This window comes from Pempheris klunzingeri, chromosome 4 (assembly GCF_042242105.1).
Source record: "Pempheris klunzingeri isolate RE-2024b chromosome 4, fPemKlu1.hap1, whole genome shotgun sequence".
Lineage (NCBI taxonomy): Eukaryota > Metazoa > Chordata > Actinopteri > Acropomatiformes > Pempheridae > Pempheris > Pempheris klunzingeri.
In genome coordinates, this window is record NC_092015.1 from 7,856,493 (window position 1) to 7,879,802 (window position 23,310).

At 41.7% G+C, this 23,310-nt stretch overlaps 1 protein-coding gene across 4 annotated transcripts in view; it reads left to right on the forward strand.

Moving 5' to 3' along the window:
• Positions 1-14,137, forward strand: part of robo2 (roundabout, axon guidance receptor, homolog 2 (Drosophila)) — a 158,657-nt gene extending 144,520 nt beyond the window's left edge. For all 4 annotated transcript variants that reach the window (XM_070828639.1, XM_070828640.1, XM_070828643.1 and 1 more), the window contains 7 exons: positions 1,978-2,241; positions 3,235-3,449; positions 7,401-7,583; positions 8,061-8,219; positions 8,450-8,716; positions 10,468-10,662; positions 11,100-14,137. In XM_070828639.1, the coding sequence (XP_070684740.1) occupies positions 1,978-2,241; positions 3,235-3,449; positions 7,401-7,583; positions 8,061-8,219; positions 8,450-8,716; positions 10,468-10,662; positions 11,100-11,101 (1,285 nt within the window). In that variant the 3' untranslated portion in view covers positions 11,102-14,137. The remainder of the gene's footprint in view (positions 1-1,977; positions 2,242-3,234; positions 3,450-7,400; positions 7,584-8,060; positions 8,220-8,449; positions 8,717-10,467; positions 10,663-11,099) is intronic.
• Positions 14,138-23,310: the final 9,173 nt, after the last annotated feature.

Genomic DNA, 23,310 nt, shown 5'->3' on the forward strand with positions numbered 1-23,310 from the left:
GAACTGACAAGCTGAAGTAAGGCACCATATCAAAAAGTGCATGCAAAGTAGCCAAGAGAGCTTTTCATATTTTTGTCAATATCTTTCTCATTCATTTTCATAGACCTTTCAAGTCAAATTATTTTTCAACTGCCCTCCCATTGTATACAAGACCTCCAGCTTTGAGGAGAAATCATACTATATGGCCACATGCAATTATGACATGTATATTCCTATTGTTTAAACCTTCTGGTGTATTTCAGTTAACTAATCCTATTTCCACTCAGGCCATTTACAGTTACACAGCTTTAATCTAGCCTCAGTTTATGCTTCCTTTTTAATTTTCTGAAAAAGGGTTCATATACAATCCTTGTTTAAATATTTCATTAATGTAGGTAAGTGGTTAAACTATTGTAAAATTGCAGTAGAAAACAATTGAACAAAATGAAGCAGTATTTTATAATGATTTTGTTGTATATGCCCTTGAGCTTACTCATTGCTATCATTGTATGTTTCCTCCTCTGACTACTTTAGTAGTAGAGAGTCTAGTTTTTTGCTTGCTGGAACAAACAAGACGGTGCTTGCCAACTTAAGCAACACCACACATTGCTGTGTGTAATAACAGGGTTCAGCTCTGTTTTCTCTGCAGCTAATTACTGTACTACTGTACATCTGGAGAAAAGTGAACGGTCAATGTGTGTATAGTCTCCACAGGCAGCCAGATACACACACACACACACACATACACACACTCACTTACACTGGCTTTCACACAAAAGCTCATATACAGATGGCTGCAGATCAAACTATCTGCTGATCCTACCTTCAATCTATGGGATGATTTCATGACTGGAAAATAAATGAAGGGGGAAAAAAACAATGTTCAACGTCTCCTGCTGCTACTAGCGTGTCGACACACAGATGGTTTCAGATTAATCTATTTGCTGAATTCCATAGTGGGGGAAAAAAAATCATAATTGCATTGTTTCGTAAAGACAAATGCGAGAGACAGACAAACAAAGGGAATTAATACCAGCAGACTGTTATCCACCTCTTAGTCTGAAATAGATGTAAAAAGCTTCCAAAGTTCTCAGAGATGTTTGATGTAATACCAGTCACTTCTTTATACACTAATTGCACGACTTCTTAAAAATCATTTAGTGTGGTGAATCCAACATAATATTATATAGTGGGTATGAAGTAACAGAGGTTTATTTAAGTGTGAGTGTGTGTCTCTCTCTTTGGTCCAGTAGGTGATATGTCCTCTTTCTCCCATTTCCAATCTGGGAGAGTCATCTGCTTTAATAGGCTATCTGGCAAATGAAGAGTCCCGTGCACTGTAAATCTGAAGCTGCTCTTAATGGCAGCAGATTAAAACAGTTATGTCCCATGGAGTGTGCACTGACAAATTTCTTTAATGAACATTTTCTTTATGGCCAGTATTATTTCAGCATGTATAAGCACGGCAATGAGGAAGTGAAGCCTGGCTTCCTCCATAATTCCACCCAAGTCTGTCATCTAACAAATTCTTCCAAAAGTTGGACAAGGTCACAAAGCACTATGCTAGTATATTAGAATTTCCATTAAAATATTTATATTTTTAGGCTGTCTGCTATTCCCTCCCTGTTCAGTAACATTTTTACATTTGGAGACATTGACAGTATTGCACACCCTATTGTAGTTCTGTTTCTGTCCGTGTGTTTTTGATTTTTTCAATTTCTTTTCTCAGTATGCATAGACTTTTAAATAAATGTGTTTTGCATCTCTATAAGGTAAAACATGTCATTTTAATACACCTCCTCTGACCTTAGGAAATTGACATTTTTCACACATTTTGTTGACAAAATGGTTATTTGAACAATTGAGAAAATAAAATGTAGATTAATCAGTAATACAAATAATAGTTAGTTGCAGCCCTAGATTAGACTGAAGATTGCAAACACAATTTCACACATAAATTGGGAGAACTATTACAGTAAACATTTCTTCTTACGTCAGGTACGAGAGTGATGGTTGGGGCCCACCCATGCCTGTGCAGACCTATCTTCACCAAGGCATGGAGGATGAGTTAGAGGAAGAGGAGGAGAGGGTACCCACCCCACCCATCAGAGGGGTTGCCTCTTCCCCAGCAGCTGTCTCCTTTGGACAGCAGTCCACAGCAACCCTTACCCCTTCGCCTCGGGACGAGATGCAGCCCATGCTCCAAGCCCATCTGGATGAACTCACCAGAGCATACCAACTGGACATGGCAAAACAGACATGGTAAAACAGCATTATCTATCTATCTATCTATCTATCTGTCTGTCTGTCTGTCTGTCTGTCTGTCTGTCTGTCTATCTGTCTGTCTGTCTATCTAGAAACATGTTTAGTTATACTTGATAATGCATGCATTGTTGTCATTTTAAAATGCCTACTGTATATTATGTTCTGCATGTATTGCTGTCAGGATTTATTTGGGTCCTTCGGTATTCTTCATGTCAACTGTGTGTGCAGTGGAGATAAACCCATTAATCATTTCATTTTAATGGGCCCATGCGACCACTTAGGCAACTACTGTATTTTGCTCACTCTAAGAGACACAATTTCTTACCCAGGGTTGTTTACTTCCCCCACACCCATACAGCACATTCCATTGTTGTGGTGCTCATGCAAGTCAGATGAAGGCCATGCTTCATTCTGACTGCGATGCAGAGAGAATGAGAGACTGGCATTCATTCATAATAGTGAAGTGGGGGGAGACAAGAAAGCCCTGTCAGGAAGGAGATGTCATGTAACCCAGTAATGACTATGTTGGTTAGAGAGCATCTCTGAAAACACCAGAGGGCCAGTAATTACAACCAATTCCCACTGCAAAATGCGTCAAAGACATTGCACTCTTCAAACAAATGTGGCTGTCAGCAGAGCGAGCTGCCACTGAGGTGACAGCCATGTGTCGACAGGCTTGGAGAGCGTGTCTTTGTATCATCTACAGCAGCAATTAGTGGGTCATTGTGTTAGCATGCAAGCAGCACCGTAGAATTAGTGGAATTGCTCAAATTTATTCAGAGCGTCACATATGAAAGAGGTCTCTAAAATTAGCACCCCACTTCCATATACATACATTTATCACCATCCTGTGGCATAGAAACCACTGAATATTCCCTTTACTATCTCCCTTCCCTTTATTATCTTTATATTCACAAGTCCCCAACATTCCTTGGTACATGCCGTATGCTCACTCCAGTAGAGTAATGTGCTATCTCTTTCTCTTCCCAGGCACATGCAAGTAGGCTCACTTCCTCCCCAGGCGCCAGCTCCTCCAGTGGGCTACGTGTCGAGCACAATGGTTTCTGATCTGGAGACTGACCTGCCTGATGAGGATGAGGAGGAGGAAGAAGAGGAGGAGGATGAAGGCTACGGAGCCAGGCATCCCCGTGGTATCGAGCACACACCAGGGTCTAGCATGGACAACCTGGACAGCTCTTTAACAGGTAAGATAGTTACCTTAAATTACTGTTTTAATTACTCTGAATGGGGAAAACATTCAGTTCCCATTGTTGTTACACCTTGTCTCACAGTAAAAATGGATTGATGTTCATGGCATGTTCTTAATCATTCTGCTTTTCGTACATTTTCATGTGAACATGCTTACGGAGTGTCCCTTAATCAAGCACTTTTGGCAGACTCTGGGGAAATATAATTATCATTTCCAAAAAAAAGATAAGAAAGTCCATGAATTTTAAACAGGATAGTGAGAGGGAAATGAAGAGGAGGAGTAGGCATGGCAAGCAGGGGAGAGTGACTGTGATTTAACTCGCACACAGCACTGGAGCCAGCGCCACCCATATCTTCCCGAGGAGATTTGAAATAAATTTCACGTGCAGCATATTCCATTCCAGACCAGAGGCACCATTTCCATTTTTACTACTCACTGAAAACTTTTACAGCCGTCTGTCAAGGGTACATGTGAAGGGCACGACATTGCAGCAGCAGAGCTGGGATCTGGGCTGCTGCATTTATACTGACCAGGCCACATTATCCATCTATAAACTAGAGGGTACAACTGCAAGGATATTTATGTGTGGCATTTGGCTATCACACACTATGGGGACCAGTTGTGACACAGAATGGTGGTGAGGTGACACCATGTATCTATCAAGTGTTCCAATAAAGTCTGCGAATACTAAAAAATGAAATGCATATTGGGAAATGTATGGGTGGAAAGACACTGAGTGAGCAGAAAATATACTGTATCTGAAGGTAGAGGAGCTGAGCCAGTTTAGAGAGAGAGCATGAGAATAAGAGGGTTGACAGCGCTGCTTGTTGGTCTATCCCGTCAGCGGCAGCCCTAAAGAGTAGTTTTCCATGGGATGATGGAACAGTGGTTTTGGTTACGCTGACACATGCTACTGCTGATGTATTTAGAGGAATATAAAGCAGCAACTGGGCCCTAATCTACTGCATCTCTCCTCCACTGTATTACTCTGAAGACAGCACTATTTCTTCTTATCTCTCTGCAAGTCTGCCTCGCACCCCATCGCTTGACAACACAGACACGGTCCCAGCTCCAGGGTTAGCAGGAGGAATAGAGGGAGGATAGAGGAAATTGCTGAGATTTATTGTGGCCACCATTTTGAGGCTATATAAATAGGGGGAGGTAGGATTGGGATTCCTGTCGAGTCTTGCTTGATAGATTTGTCATTGTTTAATAATATGGAGATGGGTCTGTTTTCTTAATGTTACTCCAAAGGCCAGTAAATCAAACATTTTCACTGATGCTCCATAAAAAAAAAAGCCCTCTCCTCGGGGGCCATTTTTCACCAGCAGATTTTCCACACAGGCTTTCCAATGTGTTATTCTATGCTCTGAGATAATACAGCATAGTTTTAGTGGATACATGTAAATCCTGATGCTGTGGTGGGTATTGCTGAGCCATGTCTTACTTGAGCTAGAGAGATGAAGTGAACACACAGGTATTACCTGGCTTTGTGTGTGGGTGGTATAGGTCATGTAAAGCTGAGATGTGTTATCAGTGAGGCTGTTACGCCTACAATGAGCTGAAAGCTGGACTGTTCTGGGCGATTACTCCCCCATAAAGCCTTGCCAGGTTTGTGAGGAGCAGGGTCACGTCTCCTGACGGCAGGTAGAGACGCCTGCTCGTCAGAGGGAATGATTTTCCAGCTTAATGACATGCAGATTAGGCTTTTGGTATGTATAAATCAGTTTTAGTGGCAGGAGGGACTTGGGTGGGGTTTTACAGCCCCTCAACCATCTCCCGTTTACTGGCCTGGCTCTATCATTGTGTGGCGCATGGGAGGTACACGGCAGTGGATTTTAGAGTACATGGTTTGGCCCATTGCTCAGGTTCAAGACGTGACAAAATGACAGAGCCGTAGTGCAAACCTTGGTCTGGACCTAGAGGAAAAAAATACCACATTTCTAGGGCAAAAAGAAAACTAGATTGAATTTTTATCAAATTATGTTACATTGATCACAGTTTGATTGGACTGCTATTTCTGAGAATAGAAGTGCTCCAGAGGTTCTGCAGTAGAAAGTGGCAGTTAGTGCAACTGAAAAGTCATTCTGTGATGTGATTTGCTGAGGCAGTGTTCCTTCACTGAGCCAGAGGAGTTGGAAGCTTCAGTGCTTTGGCTGGCAGTGCCTATACTTCAATATCTGCTCTATTCTTTGTGGGAGGATTGGACCCAGCGGAATTGCTGTCTTTCTTTCTTAGAGAAAAACTCTTAGAAAAGAATTTCAAAGAAAATAGCAAGGCAAGACGGAGGACTCGAAGTAGTTACTGCCTTGGATTTCAGTTAGTGCTGTAAAAATGGGTTGTGTAAGGGGCTCTCTACCTTATGCAAGCTTATATTTTATAGAAGTTTCCATTAATCTGAGGGAGTTTTACTGCAATAGGAGTGAAAAACTGTTGCAACTTTAGCTGTGGAAGGTGCAACTTTAGCCGTTGAAGGTGCAATTCCCTGAAGTCACATCCAGAGACTGAGTAACCACCTCTTTGAGACATATAGTTAAAGATGAAGAGACCCGGGCAGGAAGTTGGAAAACTCTTTGAAGGGGATTTCCCAGTGTGTACATAAATAAACCACAATCATATTAGCAAGTTTTCTGTCAAATGTTAATGTAGAAGAAGAAACACCTGAGAGAGCAGACTCTTTACCATTACTGAAGCTAATGTATGGGTGAGTTGTGCTCATTTGAATCTCTGAACTCTGCCAACAGTCCTGGCCAGGATTATGCTACCTTTTGTATCATACTGACCTTTTAATAAATCCTGCTGTTAACTTTTTGTCCCCATCACACCCTCTGCAACCTTTACCCTCACACCTCCCCAGTTCTCTGTTACACCAGTCTGTTCAATCACATCACTCTTGTGTTCTGTGTGAGGGAGAGATGTGAGCAGAGCACTTGGGTTTGTGCCACTTGAGCAAAGTCTGCCAAACCAGTCCCACTGAAAGCTGTCACATTAGCCGACTGTTCTCTGTGTTTTTGCTTGCCAAAGTGCCATATTTTCATTGGCAGACTAATACTTATATATTTTAAGTGCTGGCCTGGCTTTTTATTTGAAGAAGAAAATGAAAGCGTAAAGAAATACTTACAGTAGCACAGATATATAAGCCAAAAGTCTTTCTATATGTACACGTCTTCCTTGTGTACAAGCTTTCAATCCTGCCAGGTCACTGACTTTACTTCTCATCTTTCAATGATCTTTACAGTCACATGTATGAAGTGTCTAAAACTACAGTGAAAGTTTTTGGCTTTGTGGTAATGTTCTCTCTTTTCTTGATACCATAGTACCTTTTAGATGGTAGTGGACAGGATTAAAAAAAAACTGTTTCTGCATTCCACCAGGTGTTTGATTTAACGTCTTTTTTGTGAGATGCTTCATCTGTGTCACCTGAGGCAGTTTTGTAGCTAACTCTGCTCTGCACAGGTGCGCTCACTGTTCTTATCAAAAGGAGAGCGAAATCAGTTGATCCCAGTCCTGCTGTTCCACTGTGTACATTCTGTCGTGTGTTTGCGTTCACCTGTGTGTGTGTGTGTGTGTGTGTGTGTATGCAATTTATGTTCAGCATGTGTTTGTACTAGATGAAAGAAGACAGGCCGGAACAGAATGACAACACAAAAGCACTTACCTGCAAGAACAGAAATGCCCTGCAGCAAATCCAAAATAATTTAAGTGTAGAATATTCACTCTTTTTTATAAGATCACTCAATACATTCATCCATCAAAATGTAAAATCACAGCCCAGATGTTCAAAGTGCCAGATCGTACGTCCATAAAGGTTATGGCCAGTGAGCTGAAATATATGAAAAAGATATGGTTGAATTTGAGTGTTTTTGAAATAATAAAAGCATTCATTCACAAGCACAGTCTAGCATACTCACACACAACATTTGCTGAAACCTGCGGTGTTCCACAGGGTCCATGGTGAATGGGTGGGGCTCAGCCTCGGAGGATGACCGTAATTTCTCCAGCCATAGGTCCAGTTTGGGCAGTTCGTCTGATGGCTCCATCTTTACACACTGCAGCTTTGCTCAGGCCCTGGTGGCCGCTGCAGACAAAGCAGGCTACCGCCTGGAGGGCACTAGCCTCAGCAAGCGAGGTTGGTGTGTGGAGACCAGCTACCCACTGCTGGACTGGAACTTCTACCAGTGGCAGATGACTTGTTCCTTTCTGCTCTGATTCTTCCTCCTCCCAACCTTTGGCTGTTGTTGGCTTGTTATTTCCTCTCTGCTGCTTGTGGACGCTGTGCCCAGGTTGTGCATGGCACCTGTTGGCCGTGGCTGGCTGGATATCTCTCTATCCTTAACTTTAACTCAGCTCCTTTGTAACTCGTCAGGCTTTGCTCTGGCTTTCTTGGGTTCATTGAGTAATAACTGGGTGATATGTTATACTTGAAACCTTTACAGACTTCTACTACTTTTGCTTCTAATTAAAAACTTTGTTTTCTAATAGGTTTTTTGATCTTGATTGATAATCTGTACCCTTCTTGGTGACTGCCTCAGGTCCTCTGTCTAAGCATTGACTCCTTAATGTCTTTATTAACCAGCTGGCCTGTGGCCCTGTATCCCTCTTGCAGGTAAAGGCTTGTCCCACAGGCCCCGGCCCAGCAGTCCATTCTCAACAGATGGCAGCACAGTCGGCACACACAGCTTGGGCCACCAGAGGGCCACCAGGCCCACACGCAAACCCCGAAGCCAGGGCACAGCACCCCACAGGAGAGATACTGGTGCAGACGGTGAGGCAGTGACTGAAAACACATTTTAAATAGTTTATGTAGAAACTTCCCCAAACAATCTGTTGTTGGTTTATGAACAAGGAGTTTTGATAACATGTAATATAATATTGGATGGGACTTTCTCATGACATGTTTAGAGTCTTACGGGGGGGGTTTTTCAGGTAAACTGCATTTTATAAGTAATTTATGGCTTCCATTGATTCATTCTGTGGGTTTCCCCTTTGGCACAGACCTACCTCCTCCCCCGGAGCCTCCTCCCTGTCAAGGGCAGGGCCGTATCCAAGGGGCCCGCAGTGTGAGCAGCATGGTACCCCCTACAGATAGGAAGGCATCATCTCTGGAGCGCCCGCCTATGTCAGGAGCCCTGTCTGGGCCAGACGACATGAAGAGCTCCATCGACAGACAGACACGCACTTCTCTGGAACATCATCGCCAGGCTCAAGACAGGCTGGGCTCCACAGATCGAGCTGATGATGGACGCAGGGGACACAAAACAGGTAATGTTGGAACAAGACTTAAGTCTGTAGCCATGTGGATGGGCTGATGGCCCTGTAAAGCTTCAAGTGTTACACACTAGAGCACTGAACAGGTGTTTTTAATCCCACTCCTGGCCACTCCCACTTTTTTAAATCATTTAGCTAAACATCGGTGAACGTGCTCAGGTTTAGTCCCGTTCACAGTCATGTAGGAGGACTTGCTTTAAGGCAGAATCTGCATCTTATTTAGAAGCACTTTTTGTTAAATTGGTTGAAATTCTCATAACAGCCAGAAATCAACAAATGAAATAGTTTGGACAGCCAACCTGCCTCTCTAACTACGCATTAAGATGAAAGTCAGTTGAGGCTGACAGTGATTTGATCATTAGGTTTTAATGTACTGTATGTATGTTTTCATGAACATGGACAGCTGGAAATTTTGTGGTGAATGATGAAAAGTCACCAAACTTATTCAGATTCATTCTATAGCAATCCATCCAATCATCGAGAATTTAATCTGTAGCAAATGTTGAACTGACAGATGCACAGACGGACTGATGAGTTGACATCTCCATTAACTGAGCCATGCAGCCAGCAAGGTTACGTAGAGTTGAGGAAAACCAATCACACAGCTTTTCAGGGTAGTGCTCTCTAGGCTCTCCATAAACACCCACCCTATATATTTCTAAAAGGGCCATCAAACTCTTGTGTAGCACAGTTCTGCACCTCTTCTCAGCTAAACAAAATCCATAAAATTATTTTGCTTCCTTATAACTATTCATTACTGAGGAAATAAAACATCTAGGCTTCACGTTCTAAAACAAGTGGACTATTATCGTATGAAAACAACAATGTCACAGGAGTTTTGCTGCTGCTTTAACTTGGCAGTTGTGTATTTTTCTCCAAATTGTTGTGTTAAAGTTAGCTTTCATGCTGCAATGAGACTGGGCTCCCATGAACAGATTGCACTGTCTGCCACTTGCTGTGGTTTCCAGAATGCCCCCCTCAGCCCTCCCTCAGCCTCCCCAATGCCCCTGTAACTGTTGCCAATATCGGCCCACTCCGCTCCAAATGAGGCAGGAGGCCCCAGCAACTGAAATGCACTCTAATCGCTTCGGCTTTCTTTTCTCACCCAAACAGCAGCCATTCTACACCCCATCTGTGTGTGTCTGTGTTCATGTGTCTGTGCATGCATGCATGTGTGTCTGTGACCATTAGAGATCTCCATGCTGTGCGCCCTGCTCTCTTAGTGCCAGGACAGTTCTCAGACAGTTAATCTGAGACTGCTAGACAAAGACAGGTGCCACAATCAGCATCTTTACAAAAAAAAAACCCATAGGTAAATTCCCATATGTGTCAGAGTGCTGACTGATTCACAGTAGAATCCAATGAGGTCGGGGCAGGCTCTATTACAGTCATTAGCAGAGCAGTGGGGAGCAGTTTGATGAGATTTCACGCAACGATGGAGACTGCTGTGGGTCAATGTTATGCTGCCCTGCAGCAGGGGGTGCCACAGCAGCCAGTGGTCCCTCTGTTATTGTATTTACCCCCTCATAAGGCTGGTAGCTGCAGGGCCATGTGTGAGGCTGAGAGTCCTCTCTGTGGCACGCCCTGGCATGGCCTGTTGGCATCGCCACTCTGCAGATGTCAGGAGGAGCGAAGTGCTCTTTGTCCCCATGCATCAGATGTTCGATGTGTTTCACTGCAACAATAAAAGTCACATGTTGTGTCTAACTTAGAGTATGCCTTTCGATCACTCGCTGTGTTTCCAGAGGAGGGGTGCCTGCCATACAGTAAACCATCCTTCCCCTCCCCTGGTGGTCACAGCTCCTCTGGCACAGCCTCCTCCAAGGGCTCAACAGGGCCACGCAAGGTCGAGGGTCCACGACAGCCACAACAGTGGACCGCCACAGAGCACGCTGAATTCCTGGGGACCAATGGACAGGGACAGTACTCGGGAGAGTTATGTGAGTGAATCAATATTTTAATGTTTTACAGCAGTGTTTTGTGATATACACTTCATGTGTAGTGAGAAAAGTCATGTTTGTGGTCCAAAAATTATGACCATGGTATGACCATAGCGTCTTCTGACCAAACAACAATTCATCCATCTGCTGCACCCACTGCTTTTCTATAGAGCTGGGTGCTTCACAACTTGACTGTGAAGTTGTCTCTGGGAGGCCACTGCACCCAGCTGTTGTTCACTTAGAAATGGTTACAGTACAGAACTAGCCTAATAGTTAATTAGTTAATAAACTCCTACCTCCAGCTCTGTATTCTTCCCATCTGATTTGTGAAAAGAAAGGGAATAAGAAAGGGCATTTCCCAAAATGCTGCATTGTCTCTTTAAACGAATGTGTCATTTATCAAGTTTTTTTCTTTTTTTCCCCCTCGGTTCCCACAGAGTGATCTGCCTGGGATGTGAACTGGAGAAAACCCGGTCTGTCCTTGAAAGAATGACGCCCTTCCAGTCGGGGCAGCGAACTTTGTCCTTATCTGTGTGTGCTCAGAGGGAAGGAGTGCAGCAGAGGGCACTACAGAGAAAAGCAGTGTCACAGAACTGTAAATGTGATGTATAGACACAGACATACTGTACATCTCACTATGTTTTTGTCCTCAAGAAAATATTTTCCACCTCCTACCTTACTGTAATTTTCTTTTTGTTAGAAAAAGGCAAGTTCAAAAAAAAAAAAGAAAACATCTATACGAGAACAAATTTTCTGGTAACTGTCCTTGGGGAAAGGGAATTTTGTTTCCTGTAAATATATTCTTTAACTTGTTGTTGCATTGCTATGCAAGCCTAATTCAGTTTGAGCTTTTTATTTCCATATACAGGAACAGTTGGTTTCATCTGGTTATTTGTATTATATGTGAATTGAGTGGCTGTTGTGCCATAAAATAATTGTTTTATAATCCATTGTTTGTTAATAGTTACCATTAATTATTATCATTATTATTATTATTAATTATTGTTTTTGCACTGCAATTTTTGGTGATAAGCACAAAAACATAGCTCCTGCTGACATGAAGAACCGGAAGAATATGTGAAGAGGAGTTTCTGTACTGTAAAGTAAAGAGAAGAAAATTATATACTAATGTACAGAGAGATATTAAAGAGTAAGGCTTTGCTCGCAGACAGCAACAAATAAGGCACCCGTTTCCATAGTTGAGACTAATTGGGTGGCAGACACACAAGGTTCCCGAGGGTCTGAAGGGCAGATATGAAGCTGGTAGAACTGTACACAGAGGATACTGTATTACTGGAGGTGACTGAGTTCATTATTTAATTCCTAATTAACTGTCCTGAAACAATAGTTTGATACAGAAACATTAAGTCATTTAGTTTGGAAACAGACTGAGGGAGTTTTTTGTGTTTGTTTGTTTGTTCGTTTTTTAATACAAGGATCTCCAAACTTTTCAAGTTTTGTTTTCATAAGTTACTGCCTAACAAAATGTACTACACTGAGTTTACGCTCCTCTTTCAGTATAGCAGCACACTAACCATAAGTGAAAAGGACGAGGGAGTGAAATCTGTCCACATGCTGTCGTCCAGTCATAGCACTTACAGAGGCAGATTTATGATTTTTCTGTTGCCTTAATAGGTGAGCAGACATGGGAGTGTGTCTTGTGATTAGTAGCAATGATACTCCAAAATCTACCATAGATATCAGTGGAGCAACATTATTTGTTTACATCTTTTATGTTTTACATTTGATTTCTTTAGTTCCATCCATTTTAATATGGTTTGCTTTTTAGAGCACTTACTGTTTTATGTTAATTATATTATCCGTGGTACAGTATCACCTATGAAAATAACACATTGACCTGTTCAGACCAGCTAAGTGCTGCTAAAATTAGGTCACCTGTTGCTCTAAAAGGTTGGTGCCTCAGTTACTATTCCACTATGATCAGCACAGTTTAGTGTCATTAACTTTGAGAAGAAATGGTGTGTGTACGATTTACAATGTAGCTTTGAGTCACTGTTTGAATCCAAACAGTGACGTGATAATGGAGAAAAGCCTTGTATATTAACTAGCAGGTCCCACTGCCTCCATGTCTACAGCCACAGTGTGGAGCAGAACACTTTCTATCTGCCTGACCGCCACAAAACACACACTTATCATCTGCAGCTTTCGACTTCTCAGCCTCTGATTCTCAATCTTTGTCTTTTCAAACAATTTTTTTATTGGTTGTCCTTTTTTAATGAAAAGCTTGTTTCTTTGTATGCCTTTTATGGACTCCAAAACGCTGCTTACAACAATGTTTTCAATATTAATGTTCAGGATTTTTGTGGTTCAATGACTGTTTGTTTTGTCTTTTTTGTACTGCTAATGTTGATAAAAGGGGGGTGGAAACTAAAGGCCGTCAGATGCTGTTGTACTGTTGTCGTCATGCCATCGTCATTTTATATCATCCACCCAGTGGCCAGTGTTCTGGAAATGAGGTGCAAAGAGTATCTCAGGTTATTTTACATTCTGGTGGTGTTTATGTATGTGTATATATGTGTATATATCCATACGCATCTCCACTTGATTATGCCATTCCATTTTCATTGACAAAAATCCCTCTCATGTCCGATTTTGTCGTCCCCTCTTTTCTTTTCTGCTGTGGATTTTGATTCTGAGTATAATGTGCTGGTTCATCCACCTTAAGACAAGATGTCAGTAAAAGAACATACCAAATTAAGATTGATATTTCTAATGTCTAATGCGTTTTAGTGTCTCTTTAATACTCATTGTTTTCTTTTAAATCACGGTGTCGTTTTGTATTTATTAAAATGATAATAAAAGTATATTGTGAAATATGCATAAAGATTCGTGGAATATAAAATGTGTTTTTTGTTCCTTGTAAAGTTTGCTGTCAGAGCCGAGCAGCGAGGCCATAAGGAGATGATAGGCACACTGTGCTCACAGCATGGTGGAATGCCGGGTCAGTTGTCGTCTGAGTCACTCTTCGTCCTGCATGTTCACCACACTGCTCCTCTCATGTCAAAACTAAAGAAACTTAAAACCTTTTTGAACACAAGGAGCAAAAGCGCTCACAATTTGCTTGTCAAGACAATAGAGAAAACGTCTTTTCGGAAGGATGAAAGTACTTTGGCTTTCCCTCTCTTTTGTTCATTTTCTCAATATTGTTGATTCTTTGTAGCCTATCTGTGTGTTGCCTTTTTGCTATAAAAGAGGATTAAAAATGACAAAAAGAGAAAGTTGTTGGGTGAAGTCTTTCTGTACAGTATGGGGTGAGGTGAAACCCTGATCCAATGCCATTTCTATGGTACAGTACATTCTGCTTTTTTTTTTTCCCCCTTTCTTTTTTCTGTAAACCACCTTCTGTATTCACTTGCATGTCCTTGTCCAAGAGGAGAGTGGATCAAGAAAATAAACTTTTACAGACTCATTCCCATGTCCTGTAAGATAAATCCATGTTCTTTTATTTCCTTGTACCTGGATCAATATCAAATAAAATATTTTTGAAAAATGAAATGAATGACTAAAGTCTGTCTTTGATAGAAAGACTAGTGCATCTAGGAAGTGACAGGTCCAAATTGGGTGTAAAAAAAATAATGAAAAATACTGCAGGTCTTCGTTTTCCTCTTAGTTCTAATATTTTAGTTTTTGTAGGTTAATTCCTTAGACTTCAGCTACAACAACATCAAAAAATGGCAAGATTGCCTGTTTATCCAAAACATGCGCCTTCTGATATCTTGATAGTGTTTGGCTCAGCAACAGCATGTGTGTACTTACTTTGTGCTGGGTGAGTGTGTGCGTATATGTGCATTAGAGATGTGTGACCCACTGTGTGTGTTTGTGAAAAAGCTCCTGACTCAGCTGTACGTTTTCTGTCAAACCAATCCCTACCTTGATCCTTCTGGAGGAGCAGCTTCAAACACAAATCCAAATCTCCCAAATCACCGAGACGGGCAGCTTGCTTTCAAGCTCTCTTACATGGGGCTCACAATAAAATAACTTGTGAAAGAAATGGTGCAAAATTTGATGTAGAAAACCAGGAGCTTCTTCTGTATCAGCATTATGTGGAAATTTAAATTCAGAGGAAGTAGTTTGTTCTATAGCTTTCCTTCAAACATTTTCTATATCCATATCAGTCTTTCCATACTCTGTATGTACTGGACCAACCGCATGGATGCAGTTGACCACAAATCTGCAAGATCTGGGTATGTAATGACCACATTAGTGTGACTCCTTGATTTAAAAAGGAGCAGTGACGTGTCTGCCACTGATATATTATAGACTCGTGTGTTGAGCAGTATTCTGTGTAAGTTGGTATCAGCATTTTCAATGTAGAAGAAATAAGGACCAGCCCAGTGGGTTGAGTTCATATTGGCCAAAAAAAAGTGGGAGAATGGCAAACCAATTCATTACATAAGGAACGCTGCCACTTCATGTCAAATGATGAAGGCCAGCTCCAGTGGGTAGTCTGCATCACTAGCTTGTCAAAGATCAGTGAAGCTGTTTCATCTACCTGCTTCTGGTGACCTGATAATTGGGAGAACACGGGTGCAGACTTAACCATTTAGGAAGGTGGGCATATGCTGGAGTTACTCAGATAAGAGGACTCCTGATATCTTCAGAGAATGTGCTGAAGGTGACTATATTATCATCTTCACCACCCTCAGCAGATTAATTGACTGTTCCAGTAGACTGTCAATCAATCAGTAGCACATGAGCTAACTTCTTGGTAAATGAAATGTCCAGGATTTCAGCCTAAACTTGACACAAATAGTTAAGAAATTCTGCCCGAAAGTGAAACATTGTTATACAGTAGTATTTCTAAGCCGAAAAAGTATATAGTATATTGTGGTATTCTGTACAAAATAGGTATACAGAGGAGGATTTTTCGGGAAACTCCTGTGTGGAAGATGAAATGTTCAGACGTGGACTGGGCTTGGTGAGAGAAGACCTGGTACATGGTAAGACAGTAAACTGTTACTGTGTGTTTGTCGACAGCTGGTTTCATTTGTCAGGCCTGTATGAGTGTGTGTTGGACCTTTTTACAGTTCAGTGGCAGCTAGAGGTGGCTAGTTATTAAATCCCGTGTTGACATAGTTTGCTTGGCTCTGAGTGAGATATTAGCCACAGTAGACACAGGACAGGTGTCTACTATCATGACTTTTATACTTGACATCTGGTACAGGGCTAGTGTCTGCTACACTGGCCTGTCCAGTCATGATCTGCAGGGGGAACAGAAAAGTTTGGGTAATTTGGAGAAAGTTATTTCATCATTTCCCAGCAAACAATGTGATTCCTGCGTGCTGAAAATGGCTCCTTATTGGTTATGTGCATGTGCTCTCTGCCTTTGATGCATAAATGTGGAAAAAAATGGGAAATCCAGTTTTGTTGGAGCTCAGTAGTGTGGCTGAGCATCCCAGGTCCCAACCGCTTTGGCTTGCTGTTCCTTCCATTTCTGCCTCTTTACTTTGTATAAATGGGTCTTTCTCAATGTCTTAGATTTGTCTTTTGGGTACTGACAATTGACACACATCATTGTCTGGGCTTGTAAATCTTTATGTGATTTATTTTGCGGTGGCATTAAGTGTAGTTTCTCTCCAAGATGAGCGATTAAGATTTTAAAGGTTAACACTTCATTTTAAATCTATTAAACAATCTGTTGGCATTCATGAATAATGACGTGTACAGTAATGCTGACCAATTAAGCACGGCTTCACAGTTTTCCTCATAAATGTCAACTGTTACTCATTGCAGTTTTCCATGTTTTGGTTCTCATCGTATACTCTTTTTCTCCCTTCAGCTTTATTCTCCTTCATCTGATAAACATGTTTATGCAAAAAAAAGCAAATTTATCCCCAAATCCTGGCGTTATTATTATATATATTATAATATATATATTTTGTGGCGTATTCGGGTGGCATAAAAGAGTTTATTTATATACTCTATAATAAGCATTTGAGCTGATGTTGCAGTGGTAGAACATGCTTGCTAGTCAGAGACTGCACAGTTTTATCTTTAAAAATAGCCTCCTATTGAGCTGTGCAAACCAGCTTATTTACACTTGTTTACTTTGGTGTCAGGTTTAATTTTAGTTGGATTTAATGATTTTGGATGCAAGGTTGCACTGCTTACAGTGAGGATCTCTTCTTACCTTCGTTTGCACTGCTGTCACAGTTATACTTTCGCTGTTTGAAGTGTTTGTCATGCACCAGAAAGCATTATAAGTCATTCACATGGCAAAGAAATCATGTTTTTCCAGGAGAAATCTAGCTGTTAAGAGCTGTCTCTCTTAATCCTACGGCTCAGTTATGAAAACTTTTCTTGCGTGACTTTTAGGAAGCCAAAACTGAGAAAAAACTTTGGAGGTAGAACCTTCTTTTTTAAATGTGGAGCCATTAATGCATAAAATGTAAAACAACCCCCGCACAGTCAAAGAGTAATGTTGTGTGAATAACTCAGTTTCATGATATTTCTTTCAGTTTTTTGCGTTCATATTTATAGAAAAGGTTCAATGATCTGTCCTGACCCTTTAAACAAACCCATCAGTGCAGACTAGGCAGGAACTGCTCCCATTTCACACCTCTTCCTCTGTCTGTGCCTGGGGGGCAGGACGAGTAATGACTGCCCTGCTCCTTGCCAACAAAGCAACTTTCCCTCTCCGCTCCCATCTTTTATTTCCTACTGTTTACCACTGTGCACTCTTCCATCTCTTCCTCATTTCTCACCTCCGCCAGAATGTGCAGCAAATATGCAGTTTGCGGTGATGTACCTGTTTCTCTGCGCACTCCCAGAGGCCTGTGCTTTCAGACGGCTGTGTAATTGTTGCATCAGACATTGGTGGACATGGTCTGTGGAGAGAGCGAAAACTGGTTATCCAGGCTGAAGGAAATAAGCTTTGCTCAGCAAATACATACTGCAGTAAGATAGAAGTTATCAGGGTGCAAGGGAGTGTGCATATGTGTGTGTGCTTTGATGTCTGTACCAGTGTTTGCGCTGGGAGAAAGGAGCTGGTGTGTATGTGCTTGCATATATATCTGTGTGTGTGTGTGTGTGTGTGTGTGTGTGTGTGTTGATGAAAGGAAGCATCTACTGCCCGTGCTGCGGGATTTTTTCTTCCCTCCTGCTCCTCCTCCCCTTTGTTTCTGGACTGGTGACAATGAGTGGAGGTGAGAGGGCAGCAGTACCAATGCAACACCATTCATCACACATGTCAAACAGCTAGACCAGCTGCTGGGGACAAGCAGCAAAAATTAGCATTTCATCCCTCTCCCTCTCTCTCTCTCTCTCTTTCCCTGTCTGTCTCAGCCTTTATCTCTATATATATTTCCATCATAGCTCCACATTTGATAAATGACTCCAGAAGCCACATCATTTTCCACCTGTTTTGGATGAAAACATGATGTTATTGACCAACACTTTGCATATACTGAGCTTTGTGGCACAGAACAGACTAGTCCAGCTGGTTGCATGCAGTTCTTTCTTGTTAAAACTACTGTCTCCATGCTGCTGAGTCCCTAAAGACAGTTTGGCGGAATGAGATTGACCGTGTTACTTGTTAATGGTGAGGATAGTTCATTAGCCAGGCTGTCTTTGTTTGGGCTTTCACTTACAATTATTTTCTTGATTATTGATAACTGGTCTATTAAGTGTCTAAAATAGTTACCACGGCCTGTCGTGGTTTCACAGATGATGCCCTCAAATATCTTGTTTTATCCAGCCAACAGCAATAAAAGATATTCCTAACCCAAAGATCTTTAGTTTACAGTGATGTAAAACCGTACACCGCACACTGAACCACTGAATATTCAGCATTTCTGCCTGAAAAATGATTACGTCCCGTGGAGACTGTGAAGGACTGAGGCTGCTGTTCAGGCAGAGTGTAGACGGTGCTGGAAAAGCCAGATTCTCAAGAGTGTGAATTCATTTCATGTTCCTGCTTGATATCAGCTTGTGACTGATGCATATGTTTATCAGCATGTGTTATCATGATCTTTCAAGGCTTTTGCTTTTGACACATTGAGCGATCAATTAATTTTGCACGTGCAGTTCAGGCTTCTTTCGAGCCCTGTTACTTGTGTTGTGTTGCTTTAATAACTTGCACATTAAAGTGCTGATTACTGCACCTCTTTGATAGTTGATAAGTACTACTAATTGACAATGAACTGAATGAGATGTTTGTAAGTGTCTGTTGCAAGTTTTGTAAGTTGCAAATCCTTTGAGTCAATTTGCATGAGATCTAAAATATTCTGTCTATTCAGATGGGTGGATGAATAGATGGATTTCACCTGCAGTGATTTCAAAAGAGACTTTGCAGAAAGCAGGAAGGTTCATAAAAGCAGAGACATTTTATTCAAGAGAAAAGAAAACCTTATTGGCAGAAATAAATGGTAATTGATTGCCATGTATTGCAATGACATCCAGGGAAGGTACAAGCTAGTGAAAAGACTATTGTATGCACAATTTTACTTTGCTGACTTGAATAGTTTGTGCGTCTGTGTGTATTAGCACCACACATTGCCACTAGATGTTTTAATCAAAGTACCCTTGTCATATACTGACAGAGTGCGCCACTATTTCTGAGTACAGAGCTTTAGGTGCAAGTCGTCCAGTTCCTGTGGGCTTTTAACATGCCATTGGCTGCTAGTGGGATGGCTGGATGAGCAATCTCTTAATCAAAGCTTAATTGTTTAGCATGATCCTGAGTGACCTGCGTAATGGAACCCCACCCTTGATTAATGATGTGTGTTAACCAACACAGTGGGAGACACCCCAAAACCTTGTCTGACTCTCGTTAATTAAAGGCTTGGTCCAACAGTATCTGGGACTGGATTATGCAGCATAATCAAATGGAAATAAAAAGTCCTCAAGATAACTAATGTTTGCATCACAGCTGTGTGACAGTACTGTTGCATAAGATTTTGTTAACATTACATGATCTTCAGGTGATTTTTTTTCTGTGAGGTTTTTGGATGTTCTGTAAACCATAAAGAGATTTTCTTTAATATAATTTATGATTATAGAAGTCTTGGAATGTATATTCAAGGAAATCAAAGCGTACATATGGTAAAAGGAATCCAGAAATGTTTTCTCTGACTGTGAGCCCGACTACACGTGTCCCTGTGCGCGTCCTTCAAATCTTGTCCACGAAAGAAAGTGAGGCATTTCTAAACCCACGCTCTGCCTCCTGCTTGAAAACTACACTGAAGAAAAAAAGAGGCAGCTTTGCCAAGGCAAGCTTTTGTCTCTGGTTGTATGAAGTGGGCTGGAAATATGCAAAACTATTCTTTTCTGCCTTTTTTACACACACACATACACACACACAGGGATAAAGCAGAAGACTGACATATTTTTAAAGCCAAACTTTTATGGAAGCTTGCTCATGTTTTTCACACAGTAGCACTTCAACGTGTGTGATGGGCTGAGCTCTGCAGCTAGAAGTCTTTGCCAAGGACTTGCACTGAGAGTCCGCCCTCGTCTTTTGAATGTTACAAGGCTGTGGCTGCTTTCAATGGCACTGCCACATAATAAACTTTAAAGTTAAGAAAAAACTGAATAAATCCAATCAGAGCTCTTAGCGTGTACAGCACAGATTATTTAATAAATTGCTAGATAATTATAATAACTATATGACAGGACTGATTCACTGTATGCTTTTTTTTTGTATTTCACAAACTCTCCTGCAGCAGCATTTAAAACAGAACACATTGCCACCTTAGTGAAGAGGGAGCCTTGGTCTTTTCGTCCTGATAATGTTCTCTCTACTTCCTATGAAGTAATGTGTGCAGAGAGGAGGACAATTGTTGGCTTCCAAGCATGAATGTCACCACTGTTTGAGGCATAATCAGTTAATCACCCTCAGACGGGCAAGGTCACTGTTGACACACGCTGCCCAACCACTTATCTTCTTCAGCTCAGGCCACACAGGAGGCAGCAGAGGGGCTGGGGAGGAGGAGGAGGAGGAGGAGGAGGAGGAGGAGGAGGAGGAGGAGGAGGAGGAAGAGGAGGAAGGGTTACTGGAGAAGATTATATTCAAGGTATATTTCACGTTATCCTTATATTATTATTACTCAGTTATTTAATGGCTATATCATACATATTTAGGTTGCAAAACTTGAGCATGGTTTGACTGGTCTTGGCTCTCGTGGGTCTGCATATCCTTGATGAGGCTTAAGATGTACCCACACACTGCTACCTTCTCGAAATGCCTCTTCAACTCCTTTTTCCACTCATTACTTCGGTCACGGACAATAGCAGATGGTGCAGCTGCTGGTTTAATTGTCTTTATCACAGAGGCATCTGCTTTCTGCTTTTTTAATCCAAAACACTGTGGCATCATTCAGGCAGTTGAGGCCATGTTTGTGAAATAAACATGGCCTCGAATTCCTCGGCTTGTGTTGCTCAAAAAAAAAATAAAAGAGGGAAAAAAAAAAAAAAAAAAAGCTAACAAACAACTGATGATATTAAACATTATTGTCTTGGTATGTATTCTTCTTTCCATCTGCCTCACATGTGTTGCTTTCAGCTGAAAGTCTGTAAATGAGAAGGAGAGTCCCTGTGGCTCTGTTCAGTCATTTTCTTAGCTGCTGAGATGTGTTGTACTGAGTTGAGGCTGAGGGAGAAAACAGCAGATGTTAGGCTCTGACAATTCTTTCTGCCTTGGATCCGCAACAACAAAGCAGCTGAGGGAAAATGTCATTCTCGCATCATTCCTGACGGCCCAGCATGAATGAATAATTACTATACTTTGACTCAGGTCAGGGAAAAGAAGGTATAGAAACCTCTAACCCTCTTACCTTGAAACCCTTTCAATGTGAAGCCCTGCATCACGGCATATGATAAGATGGTGACACCGAGGAGTCTGTGACATGCCGAGATCCTTCAGAAATAAAAAGATTTTTCTTGTGGCAAAACGCTCAGGGAAATGAAATGATTCTCCCCAGCAGCTTAGTACGTGCTCTTACTCAAAAAGATGAGATGGGGACATGGGTTGAAAACGAGGGGAGGGGGGGGGGTAGACTACATTGGAGGATTGGTTGGCTATGTTGAGCTAACTGCAGTCATGTCAGGAAGGAAGCAAGGCTTTAGAAATGCATCATTGTCACCATTATGCTTAATAATTTGAATGACATCTCTGTGCATGACTCAAAGGCACTTGTATGGGGGCTGGTGGGGTTATTAGAAATGACTCCCCCAATGATGCGTGTCACTGAAGCAGCAAATTAACATGAGGAGATGGAGGCATGTTAAAAGCAGCAGTGAAGGGGAGGGAAAGGCTGAGATGGAGGGAAGAGGGAGAGATGTGAAGGGGAACAGCGATAGATGCGGAGAAAGATGTTGCTATTTTCACCCTCTTTGTTAGCTGAGACGATCTGGTTGTGGTGTCCCAGCTCCTGCTCTGTTAAAGCTTTTTTCTGAACACCAGGTGCTCCTATTGTGATAAATGATTCTCAACTGTGCCGAACAATAGCAGAGGCACCCAGACATATCCCTCATCAAATAGTTCCACAGCTCCTCTTCCACAAACTACACAATGAGCACACTGGGTTGTGCCGGCGGTTGTTTGTCTTGCCACCACACAAGACTGAAGGCTATTTTTGCTTCCTGTTTACCATGTTACTCATATGGTAACTGACAGTCCCCTGGAAGACACTACTGGAGGGGTTTTTTTAGCCTGTTGAGTGGCCAGTCCATCACCCATCTACATGTCCTCTTCTTCCCCTCTTCCTCTGCTCCTCATTTTACATCATACTTCCTCTTTCCCCCTCTTTACTCAGCTCCTGTGCGTTTCTTTGTTTCCATGTCTCCTGTTTACGACAGCAAACAAGACTTGATACATGTACAGTGCCTTCACCTTTTTCCGCCCAGTAATTTATGCTGTTTGGATGGCCGGGCTTTCATGTGTGTGCAGAGCAGTATCTTGGGGTGTTGACATGTTCCTCCATGTTCAGCATGAAACAGACTGTAACAGGTAATTGATGGGGATTTACTGCCACAAGCACACTGCACAAACTGGGAGGAACCCTACCAGTCTTTAACCCCACCAATTAGTTTAGCAGGTTGGAAACCAAGAGGTGATCTCAGCAAAGTGTTGATAATGTAAACACTTAGCTACTGTGTTTCAAGTAAAGCCCATCCTCAACATCGACACAGACAACACTGGCTAAAACTAATGTTGTCTAATATAGCAGTTGTGCAACAAATCCTTCCTTCATGAAGGTTATAGAATATAGTGTATAAAATGAACTGTTGTTGCTGTCCACCCCATGTATGTCAGTGATAGAAGACTGAATATTTGAAGCACTTATCAGGAAAACGCAATACATTTCATCAAAATCTAGATGAACATAAAGACCACAATCAATTGATTGTATCATCTGATTTTCCAAAGCAGATGGGGCTTGTCCAATTGTCATGAAATTTCTGATGTTAAAATCACAATTTTTTTGGAGCACCACCACTCATTCTTGACCTCAAAAATAGTCTTTGTGGTGAGTTGTTCTGTCAGCTTCTGTTTCCAAGGTCATCATCTTAGGCCTTTTATTAGACAAGATATAAGTGGATAGATGGCACAAAACGAAGGAAGTGAGAGATGGGTGTTGACATGCATCAGAAGTCAGATGCCAGTTAGGGATGCTGAAAGTTGACAAC